Below are 20,838 nucleotides of genomic sequence, written 5' to 3' on the forward strand. Positions count from 1 at the left end.
GAAATGTAATTTTCTTTAATAAAATATATCATTTTATGTATGCAAATGTTTTGTCAATCGTGTTACTGACCAAATACCCCATGGAAGTGTGTTGGGTACTTTATTTTGCATTTTTTTATTATTTAATTTTAAATACATGTTCAAATATGAGGTTAACCTGGTCTACAAAATAAATGTATGGTTAATTAATTCAATGTTAACCCAAAAATGATAATTCTACTGTCAAATAACCTTCAATTGTACCGAGTCTGTATGAACTTTTTATTTTAGGTGCATCAAATAAACATTTTGCATTTCCACTTCTGGGCAGTACTATAAAAAAACAGACACAAGAATCCAATTTTCAGTGTATAAATAAAAGGAATAAAGCAGCTTCAAAAATAGAGCAATCGTGTCTGACAATCACAGGGAAAAAGACACTGAAAGTGAGAAATTTTTAATACAAAATGAAAAATTGCACAGTTTATGCTTGATTCATGCTATACACCTGTATAGAGTTGTATTAGTATTCAAAGATTGTGATCCCTTTTAGGGCGCAGGTTGTCAATAGGATCCAGTCACAGCTTTACTGATTATGTGGTGGTGGAGGTGGAGGAGGAGGAGGTGGAGGCGGGGCCTGGAACATAAAGCCCTGACTGGGCCCTGGGGGCCACGGGGCCATTCCCATGTGAAATCTGGGAAAGGGTGGCATCATTGGACCCTGGAAGGGAAACATGTGTGGATCTGGATAGGGGAACATGTAGTCCGGTGGGAAGGGCTGGCGAGCGTGATAGTTGCTATGGAAACCACCACCACGAGTGTGATGCTGCCCGCGGGGAACGTTACGGTTCTGTCTGGGCTTCCGCCGGCCGGATTTATGAGGGGGCGGACCTTTAGGGTCATCCAATTCGTCCTCTGGAAAGTAAAAACAGTGATTATCGGAGCAGTTAGCACATTCAGGTTCACACCTGAACAATAAATTGACCGAGTGACTCACCTGAGTCCGAATCATTTTTTTGCCGTCTCTTTTGCTCTTTAAGCTTCTGTTTGGCCTGCCTCTCTTTCTCATCATCGCTAAAGTCAAGCGCCTATACACACACAGAATAAAAACCAATCGGTGGAGAGGCTAAGGCATCACTTATTAACACATAATACTGATGACATACTATTAGAGCAGGATATCACTTTATTCTGAGTTTAAGCCTTTGTTGACCTGATTTTTATAAAACGAGCAGATTTACCTCAGGGGGTGGTTCCTGGTCATTTTTCCAGGATGCATCCGAGCCTTTTGTCCTTGTTTGAGAGAAATAATTTGTAAATGTTTTTCGGAAAAATACCATAGTAGAACAGCACTGATGATAAGCGTATCTCAACAAGCACACCCAAGTTTCCTCGAATAATGAGGTACTCACCCTTGGAGTCGCTCTGTAAAGATGTAGTCTGTGAAATCTTTAATTTTGGGGGCAAAGTAAACCACATCTCGAATCTTCAGACCTTTCTGGTCGATATCGTCATGGGAGTTGAACCTAAAAACATAGTAAGGCTGACAAACTGGCCCGAAGACTTCAAAGATCTGAGGAGAAACCAACAACATTTTAGTCCCACAGAACTACTGATAATTGCACAATATAAAAAGTCCTGGACAAGAACTCGTAGTGTAGATCCCCACCTTAAATGTGTTTTCTAGATTGTAACAAAAATTTGGGAAATAACCCATTGATACTGACCTTGCCAACAGAGTTTCTGTTTTTGGTGAATAACACGCTGTCTTCGTGCAGTGGTGGTGTGTTCTTATATGACTCCACAATCACTAAATAAAAAGCAATGAGTCAAAAAGTCCTCTAAATTCAGCCATGACAAAACTTGCATGGTGTCTCTCAGCTACGATATTTGTCTTGTTCAATAATAAAATCTAGCTGATGAATATAAAATAGCTATTTGATTTACATTTTCAAGCACCAAATCAGCATATGGTTTCTGAAGGATCATGTAACAACGAAGACTGGAGCAATGATGCTGAAAATTCAGAATTGGTGAATTTTACACAGGAATAAACTACATTGTACAAATGCATTAACATAAAAGTAAAAATAATTTTTTTCACTGTATTTTTAATCAAATAAATGCAGTCTTTGTAAGCACAAGAGACATCTTTCAAAACCATTAACTTCGAAATCTTGAACGGCAGTAAATGTATGCTTGGAGTTTGGCAGATCCCTCTATACCTAATTGCTCCACAATGCTTGATATCGTCCCGATGGGCTCCATTTCTGTATCTTCTGGAAGGCTGATGAAGAGGTTCTCAACTACAGGAAGATCCTACACAAACACAGAAGATACCTTACAAACCTCTTTTATGGCTGGTATTAACATCAGTCTTGGTTGATTTGAGCACAAGTGGACAGCTAGGGAAACTGAGAAATTTTGCCAACAGAAACATCACTTTGGTTTATAGATTGCCGCTTAGCTCCTCCCCTCACATCGATAAGCAGCTCATCTTGGGTTTTCAATAGTGCAGGCCTTTTCTCACTGCCCATGGCAACACCTTCATCGTCATCTTCTGCGTTGTTCTTGACTAAATTACAAGGCTCAGAGGAGGAAGAGGTTGAGGATGACGAAGAGGAGGATGTGGAGGACGAAGAGTCTGAGTCACTGAATCATATAAAAATAATAAACCATTCAAGTCAGATGAGCTTTTTGAGACATTATTTATGTACAAAGTGATAAAATGATGATCTATAAGCTCAGTTTGATGCTGCTAGGTCAGAAGGAGGTTCTAAATTGAAGATATCAAAGCACAGACTTAAATGTCCTACTATTTTACCTGTCTGAACAGTTGTCATCTGAGCTGTTTTCTCTGTACTGCTTGCTCAGCAAACCCAACGACCCAGAGTGAGGACTAACCACAATTCCACAGTGCATCTCTGCATGTCCAGTCTGAAGGCTGGAGATCTGATCCCCTGTTTGTTCAGACTGAATAATGGAGATCTGATCTCCTGCCAGTCCAGACTGATCGCGGGTTGAATGTTCTCCTGTTGGCCCAAACTGACCACTGGAGCTCTGATCTCCGGTTTGTTCAGAATGAATGCTGGTGCAGTGATCTGCTGTCAGTCCAGATGAACCACCAGTGCTCTGATCACCTGTCTCTTCAGACTGATCACTGGTGAATGCTTCTGCTGTTGGTCCAAGTTGACCACCAGTGCTCTGATCACCTAGTTGTTCAGACTGACCATTGGTGCATGGCTTATCTGTTGGTCCAAGTTGAGGACCAAAGCTCTGATCACCGGTCGTTTTAGTCTGAAACGTATTATTAATATCCAAATCCATTTTCTCTTTTTCAGATTCTTGATCTTGATTCTGTAAAAAAAAAAAAAAAAAAAAAAAAAAAACAATAGGAATTTAACACAAAGTAAGACAAAACACAACACAAATTTTATTGTGATGTAAGATAACAATGCAAAAGTAGGAGAACTCCTTGAAGTATGATTACACTTGTAGATTGTGGGTGCACATGTGTCAAATCTACATTTCTCATATTTAAATTGGATTTAAATGGCTGCCGCTTTTTTTTTTTACTATGCCTTTAACTTCTTATACTATATTGTAATGGTTTTATGCTTTATAAATTGGCTTGAGCACTGACTGAAGGCACTTTATATAAACAATTAGTCAAATATATTATCGTTGTTTTGTTTTTATTATAACGCGGTAAACTACATAATACGGTCACGTGATATCAACACACGTAAGGGGCGACCCGCAACAAATAAAATAAAACAGCCTTATTCTAGAGAGAAGACGTATGTGAGTTCTTTTTTCTAACATAAGTGTACTGTATATCACGTAAAATTATATGTCTCATAAGTGCGGTTCATTGCTTTATGCGTGATACTTTTTTTATTTAACTTAGTTACCAAAAAATACAAAGCGCCCCTTTAAGTTATCAGAATGCAAAGTAAAGTAGCCGAGGAGGGTGGCAATAATGACGTGACTTGCAATCCAATTTACCATCCAACATTTGACATTTCATTCTCTCAGTGTGAGCTGTAATTATCCACTAACGTTACCAATAAATAACTGTGACCTAACAGCTGTTCAGGGTTGCACATGCTCAAACATTGATAATTCACATTTAAAGTATACATTTACACTTTTCTAACCTAATTCAGTCCGTGCCTTAATTAATATGAACGATCGGTACATACGTAATGAATTAGAACATTCTTTACCTGTTTCTCTGTGCTTGAATGCTCCATGTTTAGGTTTCCATGTGAGAACAGCGTTTAGATGCGCTTCAAACATGATTTTACGTCATTGGCGTCACAACAACATGAAATGTACGGGGCCTTTCAAAATAAAAGTATACCCATCGTCACTGTCAAAATAATAATAAAGTGTTTTAAAATAATGTTAACACAACATTTGAGGAAGAGATGCGCACAGAAAAGCCATATCATTTTTCACTTCTTTTTAATTGTTTACTAAGTTTTTCCACAGAAAAATGAACTCCTTCGAGCCGGATTCGAACCAGCGACCTAAGGATATCAGCGACTCACCACTACAGTCCTCCGCTCTACCAACTGAGCTATCGAAGGCCTGACGTACTCTGAAATCCGCCACTCATTGGCTTATCAGTCAACCAATCACGGGGAGACATTATTTTCTTTTTTATTAATTCACTGAGAAAATAACATGCTGGATTCACGTCACTATTGCTATTCATGTTAAAAGTGATCTGAATATATGTACAGCCCCGCTACGGCCAGTGTAATGTTAATATGTTACCAGCAGATGGAGCTATGGGTCTATACACAAATCATTGTACGTGTAAAATTAGAAAATGCAGCTTAAAAGATATAGTTCACCAAAAATGTTTTATATATATATATATATATAATATATATATATATATATATATATATATATATATATATATATATATATATATATATATATATATATATATATATAAATATATATATATATATATATATATAAAATATATATATATATATATATATATATATATATATATATATATATATAATATATATATATATATATAATATATATAATATATATATATATATATATATATATATATATATATATATAAAATATATATATATATATATATATATATTTGCACATCCTTATGTTACACAAAAACTGAATACTAAAATGATTTACGCCTTTGCCCAGTTTGACTCACACTTGAGTCATATTCCGATGTTTTAATCAAGGATTGGGATGTTTATATGGTTTAATATTTTAATTAATATATTTCTTTGCAGTGACACTAGTAGACAGAAACAAAAGCAGCACACGCAGAATTTGTAAGGAGGTCATGAACCCCACAGTGGTTTAATCCTAAAAAATATATGGCATGATTGACAACACAACCTGGATCAGCTGAAATAAATCGAATTTAAAAAAAAAAAAAAAGTATGAAAAATAAATAATTAAAAATGTTATGCAGTTTTCTGATGTCATGTTATTTGCCCAAATGTTACGAAACCTGTGGCATCCTAGGACTGGAATTATGTGAACCTGTTACAGAGCAAGTTTCATTTTAAAGAAAAAAAAAAAGAGAGAAAAAAAAATTAGGGTTTATTTATGAGTCACATCTGAAGTTTTCCAAAAAATATATATATAATTAGTCACGTTAACACAAATAAACAATGGCACATATTGGATTTCTAATTTAAAAGTTAAGTGGTACTCTGAGGACTGTCATATTCAGGAGACAATGTTAAATAAATTACTACCATTAACATACATATTTGAGTATTATATACAAGGGAGTTATTGGAACAAAAATCTACAATTCAAATTCTGTTGTCAATAACTCTGAAGTATTACCCTATTTTACACCATGTGTGTGTTAGTTCTTGCATCTGGAATTAAAAAACAAAACAAAAAACCTTGCAGTCTGTGCGGTCCTCCTTTGATAAACAGGTGATACTTTTATGCATCCTCACCAAGTCCAGCAAAATAGACTCTTTCTCTAAAGGAAGAAAATAAACAAACTCTTCTATGTACAGGATTCAACAGAACAGGTAACAGACTAACAAAAACACTGATTCTGACAGATCCAGGGCTCAGAGGCTGGAGAACAGAAGCGCATGACAACGGGACTTTGATTTTCGGGACAAGCTGATTCATATCTGCAGTTTGCATATTTTAGTTGTAGGAAATGATGACATAACCCATTTTTCATGGCGACCAGCTCCAGTTTCTGGCCTCTGATTGGTGTAAACAGACACTTGATAACATGAAGAGGCTATCAACCCCATCCACATATAGCTTTCCCCATTTTAGTCTGCACTTTGCTTCTTGTAAAAATCAAAGAATTGTATTTTTGTGCATAAATTATGACAAAACACATCCCTCCTTTTCCTTCAGCATCCCTTAAATTCTCAACAGGAATAGTGGTTTTAAGTTTCATAATAAGAATTTAGTTTGTAAACAGTCAAATCTGAATCTCCGGATGGCATTTTGATAACTGTTGGGACTTGGTCAGATGTGACAAGAATGAACGTTATTTATATCATTTTGATTAGAAAACACAAAATCCTTCATGAACCGTTGCACGGATGAAGCCAACCAATCAGAAAAGAGCGAGGGAACCTGACCGGCCAATGAGAAGGCAGAATTAATCATGTGCGAGTCCAGATGAATGTGATGTGCGAGTTGTTGGACGAATGCAAGCAGTGGCAAAGTGGCAGAGATCAGAAGAGGTTAAAGGTCACATAAGGGTCACTCTTTTGCCGGCTGTGGCTAGTTTTTGGGCATTTTTAGGCCCCTGCATAGCTGAAAGATACCACTGGCAGCATTTGAGCAATATGGGATGAAGAATCGCGGGTCATGCCTTTTCGAACAAGCATAGGAAAACATCCAGGGCGAATGAGCGTGTTTAAAACAAGCCGAGAACAGGTGAGTCCACAGTCTTTAAGGGATTTCTTTGTTTTTTTTCGTAGCTTTTCGTGTTTTTTTAAAACAAAAACGCTGAAATGTGGTGAGGTGCGACATCATAAAGTTCAATACCACCAATACGGAAGCCCTTTCCAACTTCCCTCTGTAAACTTCGGGAAGTGCTGCCCATTGGCTATGAGCACTTGTCCTTCACTGGCTCCGCCCCCCACTAAGTGTCACAGTTCTGTCCTCTGCAAGGCCCCTCCCCCTACGCATCAGATAGGCAACTCTGAATACTGTCCATCCATAACTGCGCGTGCGTGCTGTCCTGGGCACAGAAGTTGTACACTCTTTTGGTCGTCTTGAGCTGAAAGAGGAGGAGATAAAAAGGTTAACATGGTTAAACACACATGGATAAATAAAGCAACATGCGTTAATGTGTAATATATACTGTAGGTCTTACATCAAAGAAGGCTTTCTCATCTATGTTTTTAGGTGCTCCCATGGTGGGCGTCCCCGGAATGACAGATTCCACTTCGGCTAGCTCGATTACTCCCTTACAGTCTTTATCCTGCCTCGCGTCATAGTATCGCAACTAGGAAAAAGTGAAAAGTGGGGTATAAGAGCATCAATTTCAGTCCCTTTCACTTATTCCTCATCAAAAACGTATTGTAAAATGTTTTATTTTACTATATGACATGCAAGATTTGTATACCGAATCAATTATGGTTCCAAAACATTAGTTTTCAGTGTAGAAATAAAGTACCTGGTGTTTGGTCTTATCCAGTACAAACCAACGTGGTTTCCAAGGTTTCAGCAAAGCGCCTCTTTTGTATAAAACACCTTCAAAGCTCCTACATCAAAAAAAAAATAAAAATATATATATTACATTTCACATTTTTATTCAAGAGATGTTCTAACCTTTAAATGTTCAAATAAGACTATTAGCATTTAAAACCACAATAAAGAGCATTCTACTAATTCTTTTATAACATAGTTCATATAAAAATATTATTTATTATTTACAGTGTATTCAGGCTATCAATTTCTACCTATCGTGTTCCCGGGGAATCGAACCCACAACCTTGAGCTACAGGAACACTTATTTTACATATTATTATTACAATTATTACAATTTACACTATACCTTATACATTCATATAAATTAATTTAAACCTGAAATTTGATTGCATGCATCAAACACCCAATTATGCTAGGTGACAACATCAACGTGTTACATTTATACAACTATAACTAAAGTTGAAAAATGTAATTTAACCCAAAAACAGACGCGGGGCAGCTGATGAAGTATGAAGAATGTGTTTACCGACCTGTTCTCGCTCTCAGTGCTCTGGAACTGGCTGTAGAGTGTGCTGGTACTGGGTCGACCAGCTGCAGGTGTGGATGTGGCGCTGACCTCACAGTCCAGAGCCAGGTTGATGGAGGAGCCGACCCCGCTCTGCTGCAGATACACACCCTGAGAGCACCGCTGGTGACTCAGATTAGATGACATGAGCAGAGAGCTGGAGAAGGAGTGCTGGGAAAAGAGAAACTAAATATTAATACAGCATGCCATTAGTAATTTGCAGATAAAGGTTTAGATGGTAATTAATTTCTCACCCTGCTCTCTAGTTTGGACTCAACCCGTTGGGCTGTCTTTATCTTGTCCCATGTGTCCTTCCATTTTTCCGTAGGTTGCCCCAACTCAGTTTCCAGGTTCTGCACGTCCTGAATTGATATATTAAAAAGACCATAAGGATTCATGTACGAAGAAAACAACTTTGAGGACTTCTGCTTTATTCCTAACCTGCAAGAGTTTGGTGATGGCATCAGGCAGTACTTTACTGAGGCTGTCATAACACGGCCAGACGATCCTCCGCTGGGACTTGGGGGCTGTCGTCTCCTGTCTATCGCCGGTTTCCTCCTGTGGCTTCTCTGGCCGACCCCGCACTAATTCCCAGTCAAAGGACGGACCCTCAGAAAGCGTTTCCTCTGTGTAAAAGTCCCAAACCTTCAAGTTGGAGATAAAACTGTAGGGCTTCAAGACCTACAAGACAAAAGAAAGGCAAGTTACACACACTAACCATCACTAGAGGGCACTAGAGTCATTTAGTCACATTTTGTTTCAGGTTACCTAAAGAACAATGCTCTGAAACTAAGAAAATTTGTAAGTTACCTCATCGTCCTCAGGTGAAAACATGTAGTTGTAGAATATGGGGGTCTTCTTGTTGAGCCGGTCAATGTAATCCCAGACAGACTTGCACACCTGAGGGTTCTTCCTCTCACCTTTTTCCTCATACAAGACACCTACACAAACCATACATTGGGAAAGGGCCAAACAGGGTTTAATGATTGCATACTATAAATAAGCACCATTAAACTTCCTGTAAGTTATCACTTGACTTTCGACAGCATTACACAAGGAAAATTCAATAACATCTCATTATGAGAGTCATGATGACAGTTGATATTATGCAGCATTTAATATGTTGTCGATTCATTTGTTGGTTGGCGATTAAGACTCACCAAGCTCGATGCGCTCATAGTCTGAGTCCAGGAGGAAGGTGCGGAAACGGTTGGAGACGTAGTGGTAGGCTAGGAACTTCAGATAGTACTGACTGAACTCAAACTCCATGGGGAACTGTAGATGGATCTGTTAGGAAATGAGCAGAGGGAAGAATATTGAAATATAACATCTACCAGATCTAAATCTTTAGAACAACTAAATTAAATTAAGTAATTAAAAATTAAAAAAATTTACAATTCAATTAAATTAATGCATTTAGCAGACGCTTTTATCCAAAGCGACTTGGTGCATTCAGGCTATACATTTTATACCAGCATGTACAAATTCATTATATTATTATACAATTCATTATATTTGCTTGCATTAAACATAAATTTTAGACCAAGGAAAACCAATATCGGACTACTTTAAGCAAATCGCAATCGTAATAACTAGGTTCATATGTCCCAAACACCACAAGCCATCGCTATATAAAAGTATACATAACCAAAGAAAAAACACCCTAAGACTGAACCTTGTGGGACACCTAACTGATCTATTATTTATTAAATGTTTACACAATTTGATCAATCAGAACAGCATTTATGAAAGTTATTTACAAACACTGGATTCCAATTGTTTAGGTAAAAGCCATTTCAAAGGAAAAGAGAATAGATTGGGCAAGTTTTCTTCTTCTAAATTGCCTTATCAGTGAGAAGGACATAGGATAAGAAACAAGATCTCCTGGATTTCTAGAAGCTAAATCGAGTTCATTGTGTAAAAGATAATCATCTTTGATATCTTGGCAAATCCAGAATCAATGTTCTGGTATCCCACTATTAAGAAATCTCATTCTTTAAACACGTGGGGAAAGAAAGTCTGACCTTATCTTCAGGGTGAATTAGCTAGATAAGAAGAAGGCTTGTGCAATCCGGATGAGTTATAGTAAGTTATCACATCTTCGAAGGTGTGGTCCGTTTAGAGTGACAAATCAGGAAGTATGTGTACATCAGCATGTATTAACTAGCTTCCTTTCTGTATCTGCTCATACTATCACCAATCATATGAGGTTTATTTTTACCTTTTCTTTGGACAAGACCTTCCTAGAAAGTGGTGATTGCTCTTTATCAACATTCAACAACAAAACAGTCATTTGTAGAAGCAAGTTTTACGTTGCATGAGATAAGAACTTTCCAGAAATAGATTTAAACATCTCCACTGAAAAACTAAATAAAGAATGCATGCTAACAAGCAAACCTTCCTGCATGCAATAATGCCATGCATTTCAGAGTACAAAGGAAATGGTGAAAACATCATAGAGGTGCTAAAATAAAAACAAATACTTGCATACATCACGAACGCACGTGCATGTACATTTACTGATAGTGATTTCCCGACCAGCAGGTTGAGATTATTACCCACAACCATGGTCTCTGGCTGTTGACGCTGGCCACTGGAAAAACCCATATTGGACAGGCACCACTACACATACCTGGTGCACACAGTCAAGGAACTGTAGGAAGACAGGTGTGAATCCACTGCTCTGGCTGGCTAGCGTCTGAGCTCCACGGTGGCTGAAGCGATGACCGAATGACAACCACTCTTTCTCCACAAGCAGCCTGAAGCCATCAATCGTTCGGTAGTATGGATCCGACAGAAGTTGCACCAGGGACACAACCTATATCCAACACAGCATTAATACACACATGAACAAAAACCAATAGCAGACGGAGCTCATGCATGTTTAGGTGGTTGTCCTACCTGTGTTGTAACATCCCAGCCATCTTCCAAACTAACCATGACGGAGGAACCATTGTCCAATAGTTCCACAACAAGAACGGACACCTGTAGAACCCTGTGAAGCTATGGGACACAAACCATAATAAACATCAAGAAAATGAAAAATTGTAGCACAAGCTGATCAATACACTGTATTAGTGTGTAATTAACAAGTGTTAATTTAACCCAATTGAAAGGGGTAAGGTACCAGATTCATCCACTCCGACTCCTCCAGGCAGCGGTGAAAGGTCATGTTTGGTTCAGTGTTGGACATGGAAGGCACACAGGCTTTCATCAGCTTCTTGAAACTGGTCTTGACCTGCCGTACATCAAAGACCTCGATGGGTACCACCTCCCACTGCTGGAAGGAGTCCTGCTTTCCACCCTGAAAACAACAACAAGAAGGTTTAGCTCGAGCACCCACCATTCAATACTGCAATTAATGTGTTTAATTCAATCTAGAAACTAGGAATTATTTGAAACATGATGCTGGCAGGAGTGGAAAGAACTTTGAACTATTGTTATTTAAATAAAGAATGACTTACATTCAAATAAAACCATAAAATTGTTATTATAAGCAGCGGTAAAATTATAAATAATTATTGATTTAAATAAAATGATCATCATTATTACTATTATCTCACTAGATGCCAAAATTACAGAAGTGGATATAAGTTCTGGTAAAGTTCCTTAAAAAAAAAAAAAAAAAACTGCATTACAAGATGTGACAAGTTACTTTATATATGGAATCATATTCACATGAAATTAAGTATGTAAGCTAAATAACCTTGAGCTGGGACTTGTCTCCAATGATGTAGAGGTACGCTCTCTGTTGGCGAAGGAAATAGGTTTCGGATGGGCCTCCATTAGCCTGGGGGGATTCTTTCCCAGCCAGCCTGTTCCCCACATCAGGGTCATACGTGCTGAGCCGCCCACTACCACGAATACTGCCCCACTTTCCTGGGATAAACAAAGATCAATGGAGAACATTCACTGATGGAGAACAGGCAATTAAATCTGCTTGTGGAATCTTTCGTGTGTGAATTTGCATGTTTATTTGGGGATTGTTGTAGAGAATTTGTGATTTCTACAAGCATATTATAGACAAATAGGACAATGGATCACATGCAAAGAGATGGTCATCACATCCTCACAAACAATACAAATAAATCAAACACATGATGGTCAATGATTAGTTAGCACAGGAAAGAGGATAATAACACTTCATGGACACTTAGTGCTCAAACTTGCTAGCGTCGTTGTTCGAGAAATTTGACTGGTTAGATTTGAGAGCAGGGGCGGGCCTACTGTACCTCTAGGTGACTTGCGGGCCTTGACTGAAACTCTAGGCTGAGAGAGGGAGATGACCCTTGCCTTCTGACCCAGCGCTAAGGTCAGATGATATAAAAATGCCCATTACTTCCAGCAAACAAAAATGGGCAGCTATTTCAGCAAAATAAATTAACATTAGAATAAGCCAATGCAAAAATGCACACAACGACTTCCTCTGTCATGTGGGACTGGATGTCCAAAATTCTATTTAAATAAAAAAATTATAAATGATTGGGAACAGAGGAATGGATGGTGGGTTTAGTCGTGGGCATAGTAAAAACACACACTCACCTCCTCGACTGAAGGTTCCTGGCACCTCCTCTTTAGTCCCCATGACTTGTTTCATTAAAGCTCCTATTTTAGGCTGCCTCAGCTTGTCTGATGAGTCTGAGGCCCAAAAATAACACACACATTACACATTGGGGGTAAATATCACAAGAATGATGAACTGTTAAGGTACAGCTAATTATGTGACATGGTCACTATTGTTAAGGCTGAGTAAGGTTAGGGTTAAAGGTTAGAGTCAGGGTCTGACCTGAGCTGCTCATCTGTGAGGAGGTAAAGCCACTGAGTGTGTTCCTCCCACTGGCTTCACTGTATGAGGGCATGGAGCTGATGATGGCCTGCAGATACTTCTCTTGCTCCAGACTGGTGGAGTCGGCCTGGGACGGGCCTGAAACCAAACACAAACATGTTTACTGTTGTACCAAAAAAATGCTCTGGTGGATCTCATGGCCTCAGAGCTCAGCTTATGTTTGAATGTAAAAGAGTGTACAAAAAGCAGATATAATAAATAGATATAATATATTTACCAGTGTTGTTATAGTGAACTAAAACAAAATAAAGCTAAAATACTAAATAAAATATTCTATGAAAATCTTAACTACTGAAACTACTAAAAATAAAATAAAGCAAAAAAAAAAAAAAAAAAAAGCACATTACACATTTACTAAAACTAAGGCTGAACTGAAAATAAAAAAGTATAATCCAATTCAAAGTAGTAATACATATATTTATTGAAAAATATAATAAAATAGTGTATATTCATATAATAATTTAAAATATATAATTATTTTAAAAAATATATATATTTCTATATAAGAGAATAGCTGTAAACGTAAACACGACAACATTTTCAAAGCGATTTACATTTACACACACATGTGAAAACGACCAAAAACGGCCAAAAACGTTATTACATATGTCAGGCCAGTAGTTGGCGATGTCACATTGTTAGTAAACAGTACTTGTAAGAAAGTGACAATTATATGGCATATAAGATGCGTTTCCGGTGTTGGTTGTAATATTGGTAAATCCACACTTTGCTGAAGAAGCGTAAGCAAACGTTTGGCAACAACAGTACCATGTTCTCTGCCACTGTTGTGTATGTTTTTCCACGCTGGCATTTAAAATCGGCACGCACTGTGCATGTCTACAAACTTAACACGTACTACGCATGTGTATGACGTTACCATTTCCAAAGATTTCCATATTGGGTGTTTACACGAAAACAATAACTGTGGTGTTTTCAAAAACGTGCACTTTGAAACCCATTTTCAAAAAGATTTATTTTCAGTCCCCAAAACAGCGTTGTCGTGTAAATTAACAGGCAAAACACGTAGAACGTTTCCCATTTTTGGCTGAAAACATGTCGTGTAAACAGCTCTGACCTGCAGTGGGTGCATTGGGTGATTTGAAGAATCCCACGACGCCTTTAGCATGCAGGCCAGCCGAGCGTAGTAGCACAGCTTTGGTGCGTGAGTTCCTCCAGCACACCACAGGGAAGCGGTTCTGCCGGTAGCAGCGGGAGATGCGCTGGATAGTGACATCGGGGATGCTCTGAGGCACAATCAGTAACCCTGGATAACTGAAACACATAAACAGACAGGCGATGATGTTTGGGTATAACTGCTATACTAATGATATGGTTAGCATTGCGTGAATTTTTGTTCCGGAGAATTCTGGAACTCACCTTCGGCAGACTGTGTACATCCGGTTGGCGGTGGAGATCCGGAAGGGTTCGTTTTTAGAGCGTGTCAGGCTGTTGCTGAGCGTTCCCAGTCCCAGCCGCTGGTAGTCCCGACAGCAGGCCCGCTCGACCACATTACTCATGGTCTGCCGGTCCGACGAGCGGATGGTGGAGGAGAGCGTGAGCGAACTCTGATCCGGTTCTTCAGACACTGCTCAGTCAGAGAAGTTGCATTATATTATATTATATAATCACATATTAGCCATCGCAAACATCAGTTGTAAATGCATGTGTTTTTGCATTTTTTCTTACCAGAGATCTCATCCTCATCCATCTCTGACTGTAAACTGCTGCGGTTTTCCCAGGTCGGGGGAGAATACTTCTTTCGGGTTACATATTGACGCCCAATGGTCCTCTTCGCAGTTTTAACCAGGTTTTTAGACAGCGTTCTAGAAGAAACAGCAGCTCGAACATTTAAATCATTTAAGTCACGTTTAGGACTTGTTACAGAAAGACAATTTCTTAATTGTTAAATTTGTCTGTACACATACATTATTTCTTAAAAAAAAAATTGTATATATTCATACACTTTTTATATTTAAAGACAAAAATACATTTAAACATCCGTACATAAATATTTAAATATATGATCATCTCAAACCGAATATTCAGGAAAAATCTAAAAATTATTATAAAAATTTAATAATTAAGTGTTTTATAACAAAACATTTCACATATCCCGAAGACTTTATCATGTTTGTGTATAAATATCAAGCACTTTCCAAGCCTACAGCGAAGACCTGCCATTTAAATACATAAAACATCAGAGCTGTTTTTCAAAAATGTTAAAAGCTACTCAAAATTGTTTGAAGATGATTTGCCCTCAAGAGCGTCTGAATTTGCCATGACACCCATTTGCTGCTAATGCAGGGTCTCAACGCAAGAGTCTTTGCAATTTCCACTACTGAATAATTCACGGCTTGTCAGTACCATCACACGCTATTATCTTTTCCTCTCTCGCTCAGTTTTTAACCAGTGCTACTGGGTCACATGACTTAAACAGGAAGAGGCTGGATCAAGAAAGAAGTTGCATGTGTGTGTGATAGAGAAAGGGGTTGGAAATACAAAAATGGTCTACTGGGTTTGTGTCACACAAACTCTGACAAGTAAAAACACATCTAGACATTTAAAGGGAAAGATCACTCCCCCTAGACCAGCATCCAACAATTCTTACTTTAGCGACTGGTTCTTGTCCTTGGTCTTGTGCTCCACCACCAGCTTTGCCGACTGACCCATGGTGAAGGCAAATGTGCCCTGGACGTGCTGTGGGTATCTGAGCTTATGCATGTGCTTCCTGAACACTTCCGCCAGATCTGATGCCACCTCCTCATCAAAGCCAATCTTCATCAGCTACGAGAGAGACAAATCAATTAATAACTGGTAAAGAGTTAAGACTTGATCAATTTTCAGTGCTTCTAAACCATAAACAAACAAAAAAATCGATATTTTAATAAAATACAATTAAATATAACTTCTTTTTTTGCACCAAAACCCAAATAGTTTACTAATAATGAAATAATAATAGATAATAACTGTGCTTTATGTATTGTGAGTAATGGAGTACCAGGAAACAAATAAAGATCCGGTGATACCCAATACCTGAAAGGTGCAGGAACGCAGCAGGAGAATCTCCTGGAAGAACTGATCCATGGGAACTTTAAGAGAGATCTGCTTCTCTTTCGTGAGGGAAGCGATAGGGAAGGAACGGGTGACCACTTGCTCTCCAACTGCACAATACAAACATGCATGGCAAAATTTATTGCACATACAAAAAGGCTTTTGGTTTAAAAGGCACATTGATTTTCATTTTCAATTTCAAAGCGTGAGCACAGAGTCAAGCTAGTGAGAAAACTGCTTCAGACAAGCAGGACATTTCTATAATTCATGAACGACAGCATCCCAACAGCACGACTGCAGAGACTTAACCAAAGTGAGCTGCTCTGAACTAATTATGAAAATCAACCCCAGTGTGAAGCTCGACCAATAGGAGTGTACCGTTAGGGTCAGTGGGCGTGCCCTTGAAGATGAGGCGGTAGGTAGTGAGGTAGATGGCTCCCTCGGCAGGTAACAGAGGCGGACCGCCCATTGCGCCCGTGGCTTCCTCTCGGCCGTCTGCTATAAGGTGCACCCGCATGCCGTCCATCACAAACTCCTCACCGGGGAGCAGCGTTGGTCTCAAAAGCTTGGGCTGGAGTCAGAGAGACAGAAAGAGAAAAATAAAGAGGAAACAGTGAGACAGGGAAGTCAGTATATCAAAAGTATGAAATTCATACCACACTTCATTGCAAACATGCAGAATGCTACAAGAGATCAAGAACTGAAGGAAACTGATCATTCAAATCACAGAAACACACAGCAAAGGTGCATTGCCCCGCGGTCAGTTTGGCATTTCTTGAGCATGAACCAAATTCAGCAGAAAGCTTCAGGTCAACATGAAACTGAATTTGCAATGTGATTTATTTCAGAGTAAAATGCAATATTCAATCAAGTGTGACTGATTTTATCCATCGGGAACTGATTAGATCATGAAATGTGGGTGCTTAAAAAGAGATCACAAAGGTAATGCTTCATTATCAAATTTATCAATGATATTTCTATCATTGCAAATGATATAAACAAAAACTGGATGCAAATTACTATAATTTAATTATACTAGATAATTTACTTACCTTGTTTGTTTTTATTAAATTACCCTTTTTTAAATTACCTATTTTAATTTTTATATATATATATATATATATATATATATATATATATATATATATATATTACTTTTTAATTTTTTTTATTAAATTACCATTATCTTTTAAAATTATGTTTTTACTTAAATTGCCTATTTTGCATTTAACCGATTAGGATTTAAATTACTATATTTTACAAAGACTGCATTAACAAAACAGTACATATAAACAAGCGAGTAACATTTTGATGAAAGATTACAAAAAGACAAACATTTCATGCACTGAGGAATCGTGCACAACAGGACAGTTTACATGTTGACTTGAAGCATGGGATACTTGGATAAGTGTATTTAGAATTTGGATGTAAAACATTCTGTCCCACCGTTCTTCGAATTCAATTTCATATGTCCAGAAATGCCAGAAGCAACATTTTCTTCTGGGAAAATTAGCCTGTTTATTCCACTGAGCATCTTTTTCCCAAATAAACAAATGCATTACGAGTCAAAAATCAGTGAAGCGAGGCCAATTTCTCCATCTAGACCCAAATATTCTCTAGACGCTTATGCAAGAGCAAGTTCACATTGAGTGCTGAGATTCTAAATGATTTACAGATCTCACGAGCATCTACCTCATGAACATAAATGTTCTCCCTACTCTTAAACAATAAGATGTGCAATACCACTTTTGTTCCATTCCTTTTAAATTCTATTCTATCTCATCTATTTAATTTTGTCTATTTCTGTTTATTAATATATCTGTGTTGTTGTCTCTGTACTGGAAGCTTCTGTCACCAGAACACATTTCTTGTATGTGCAAACTGATCTAATAGATTCTGATCTATTGTCATCCAGAGAAATGTGTCCTCATAACAGGAAGTGATCTAGAGTCCATCTTTCTGGCGCTTTACAGCAGGTGGGCTCCATTCACAGTCTCTCGGTTGAGTTCTTGGGAAAGTGTTCAATGTTGGCGTCCCGTGACAGCACTGGTTGCTAATAATTCATAACGTAGTGATGAAAGCAGCATGACTGCTTCTCCAGTACAGAGTACATTTCTTTCAAACTCAGTGGAGTGAAAACACAGTTTAGCTAAGTCAAAAAACACGGCAAGGTATTTACAACACTTCACTGCACCGTTCTGCCATTGTGCTTAAATGAATAGCTCAAGATTAGTAAACTTTCTCATGTTGTTCCAAACCCATAGGACTTTTTTTCTTCCATGGAAAACAAAAGTAGTAGTTTAGCAGGTGGTCTTTTCAATACAATGAAGGTGAATACATAATATAAATAAAACAAACATAATTAAATAAAATCCAGTATCAAAATAAATAAAACCATATTTTTTTACATCGTGTTTGTGAGTAAATGAAGATAATTTACCATACAATGAAGGTGAATAAAAAAATAAAAAAATAAAAAAAAATTAAATTAAAATTGAGTAAATATATCTCAATTTAATTTTAGGGTGAACTAATAATTTTAGGGTGAAGATAATTTTTTATTTATTAAGGTGAATAAAAGTAATTATAAAATAAATTAAAGATTCAAACATATCTGGAATGGCATGGGGGAGAGTAAATGAAGATAATTTATAAATAAAATAAAATAAAATGTTTGGAATTACATAAATGTAAGGAAAATAAAGACAATTTTTGTTTTAGGGTGAACTATCCCTTTAAGACTGCAATGAGGTTATATATAGGAACAAGTGGATTGTGCAATTCCACGGAAATGAATTCGATTTCAAAACATATTAAATAAACCATGAAGGCTTTGCTAGGGCGCTGTGATAATATTATACCAAGATCCTTGATAAAATCAAACCTTTGTGATAAAGGAAAGCACAGCAGAACGTCAGACTAAAGTGTGCTCAAAACAGCAGGCCAATAAGACCAGCATGCATCACCCAGGCCACGGTCAGCACGCAAACGTACCTGCCGTGGCACTCTGACTCAAGGGTGGAGGGGTTGAAGGGAGATGTGAGTGGATCTGCCTGGTTTTCTACACTGCATTTCCTGTCCAGCGGAACATAAAACAATGAGTTGGTTACCTTTTGGATGGGCGGCAGTCGTTTGCTCTCCCTGTGAACCGCTTCCAATGTCTCAATGTGCATCTGAACGATGTCTAAAAGAGAAACAGCGTACATGCATTTAAAAAACCGTAATTAAAAGAAAAAGACTAATTGAGCAATATCCGATGGCTTCACCTGGGATCATTATGTGAAGGGCCTTCAGGTGTTCATTGGTCACGCCGCTCTCGTTGCACACTTTGTCAACAAAACGGTTAATGAACCGAATGACAGAGTTTGCAACATCCGAGGTCTCGGCATCCTCAAAGCCGCTCTCCGTGTCGTAGCTTTCTGCCATGCTGCCCGCAATACTAGACAAACAAAAAAAACTACATTAGTGGTCTTTTTTCTATATTTTACTTTATGTTAAGTCCCTTGTAAGTATTTGTGCTCGCACACACCTGTTAGTGACGTAGCTGTTGCTGACGCTCTCCAAGTCTCCCAGGCCGGTGTTGCGGAGCAGGCGGTTCTTGCTGGTGTCGAGCGGCAGCAGCAGGTAACTCATGCGGTTGGCATAGTGGATGGCCTGACTGAAAACCGTGCTCTCTTCCTTCTGAACGCGCTCCTGCTGCTGCTCTTTGCTAAGTGTGGGCCACAGGCGGCTCTGCTCGGACGCCAACTCCAGAGCGCTCAGCCGCTTCTGACCACCAACGCCCTCCCCGTCCTCAAAGAAGCAAAGGTCAAAGGTCAAATGCAAGGGGCAGCAGTAAAAAATTAGTAAAATTAAATTACATTTTAAAAAATGTTAATTAAATAAAGTAACAATAAAAAAATAAAAATTAATAAAATAAAATAAAATAAAATAAAACTCACAGGGCTAGATGCGTCTCCCTCCTCATCGTTCTCCAGATACAGGGCCCGGATGTGTTTCTGAACATCACTGAAAAACATGGCCTCCCAGAACTGCATGTTCGTCCACACCATGTGCTCCTGTACGCAGCTGTAAGCGAACTGAGTGATGCCTCCACCCAGTTTCTGTAACACACACACAAACCAGATGCTGTAAACCCACACGCTTAAGTCAGAGAAAAGTCCACCTTTTATTCAGTACTTTTATTAGAACATCACTCATTACTGAGCTTCCCAAATCAGTAGAGTATGTCCAGTTAGCCAGTCATTATCGCAAAAAAGGTATAGGTATATTATCTCCCTAATTATATGTTTATCTACCAAGTAAATGTACATTAAATATTTATTAGAACTGAAATTATTTATGTAAGCTCCAATTAGCTAAAAGCAAAGCAACAACCCCAATACTGCAATATGATAACACACATTTATATACGTGTGTGTGTGTATCTTTTACATTATTGATCTGCAATCCTAGTTACATTTTCTATAAACTAGTTAACATATGTAGATGCAATATAACAAGTCTTCCTCTATTTGAGGTTTGCTCTCTTCCCCGTTCTTCTAGGAAATGCTGCTTATGAAAAATAAAATATAGTATGCCTTCAAATACTCATTCACATCTTTACTCACCCGACAGAAGGCGGTGACCAATGGCAGCAGAGCAGCAGCAATACCATGTTCATCCATATGCGAGCAGTCCT

General features: G+C 38.1%; 2 protein-coding genes and 1 non-coding gene across 10 annotated transcripts in view; all 3 read right to left on the reverse strand.

The window, feature by feature from the left end:
• Positions 1–237: 237 nt before the first annotated feature.
• Positions 238–4,517, reverse strand: LOC127976639 (H/ACA ribonucleoprotein complex non-core subunit NAF1). Its single transcript, XM_052581227.1, has 9 exons — positions 4,209–4,517; positions 2,804–3,336; positions 2,460–2,631; positions 2,205–2,298; positions 1,707–1,789; positions 1,392–1,552; positions 1,221–1,272; positions 977–1,067; positions 238–894 (listed from the first exon to the last, which is right to left on the reverse strand). The coding sequence occupies exons 1-9, from the start codon at positions 4,233–4,235 to the stop codon at positions 566–568; spliced, it is 1,542 nt and encodes a 513-aa protein (XP_052437187.1). The 5' UTR covers positions 4,236–4,517; the 3' UTR covers positions 238–565.
• trnay-gua (transfer RNA tyrosine (anticodon GUA)) lies at positions 4,487–4,574 on the reverse strand. Its single transcript is given in 2 exon segments — positions 4,487–4,522; positions 4,538–4,574. It is a non-coding gene; the product is annotated as a tRNA-Tyr (tRNA).
• Positions 4,575–5,312: 738 nt separating this feature from the next.
• The window catches only part of LOC127976648 (myotubularin-related protein 5), a 50,504-nt gene continuing 34,978 nt past the window's right edge, over positions 5,313–20,838 (reverse strand). For 4 of the 8 annotated variants that reach the window (XM_052581251.1, XM_052581243.1, XM_052581236.1 and 1 more), the window contains 26 exons: positions 20,768–20,836; positions 20,099–20,260; positions 19,687–19,949; positions 19,424–19,596; positions 19,268–19,341; positions 16,536–16,728; positions 16,140–16,267; positions 15,715–15,890; positions 14,793–14,929; positions 14,484–14,691; positions 14,182–14,378; positions 13,047–13,184; positions 12,803–12,898; positions 12,493–12,567; positions 11,967–12,139; positions 11,388–11,564; positions 11,162–11,263; positions 10,893–11,078; positions 9,421–9,547; positions 9,071–9,201; positions 8,702–8,941; positions 8,515–8,622; positions 8,226–8,431; positions 7,661–7,748; positions 7,358–7,489; positions 5,313–7,261 (listed from right to left, as the gene is read on the reverse strand). In XM_052581251.1, coding sequence (XP_052437211.1) covers positions 7,163–7,261; positions 7,358–7,489; positions 7,661–7,748; positions 8,226–8,431; positions 8,515–8,622; positions 8,702–8,941; positions 9,071–9,201; positions 9,421–9,547; positions 10,893–11,078; positions 11,162–11,263; positions 11,388–11,564; positions 11,967–12,139; positions 12,493–12,567; positions 12,803–12,898; positions 13,047–13,184; positions 14,182–14,378; positions 14,484–14,691; positions 14,793–14,929; positions 15,715–15,890; positions 16,140–16,267; positions 16,536–16,728; positions 19,268–19,341; positions 19,424–19,596; positions 19,687–19,949; positions 20,099–20,260; positions 20,768–20,836 — 3,858 coding nt within the window. In that variant the 3' untranslated portion in view covers positions 5,313–7,162. The remainder of the gene's footprint in view (positions 7,262–7,357; positions 7,490–7,660; positions 7,749–8,225; positions 8,432–8,514; positions 8,623–8,701; positions 8,942–9,070; positions 9,202–9,420; positions 9,548–10,892; positions 11,079–11,161; positions 11,264–11,387; positions 11,565–11,966; positions 12,140–12,492; positions 12,568–12,802; positions 12,899–13,046; positions 13,185–14,181; positions 14,379–14,483; positions 14,692–14,792; positions 14,930–15,714; positions 15,891–16,139; positions 16,268–16,535; positions 16,729–19,267; positions 19,342–19,423; positions 19,597–19,686; positions 19,950–20,098; positions 20,261–20,767; positions 20,837–20,838) is intronic. The other 4 variants (XM_052581290.1, XM_052581284.1, XM_052581275.1 and 1 more) reach the window with 1 other exon arrangement.

Source organism: Carassius gibelio, chromosome A4 (genome assembly GCF_023724105.1).
Source record: "Carassius gibelio isolate Cgi1373 ecotype wild population from Czech Republic chromosome A4, carGib1.2-hapl.c, whole genome shotgun sequence".
Lineage (NCBI taxonomy): Eukaryota > Metazoa > Chordata > Actinopteri > Cypriniformes > Cyprinidae > Carassius > Carassius gibelio.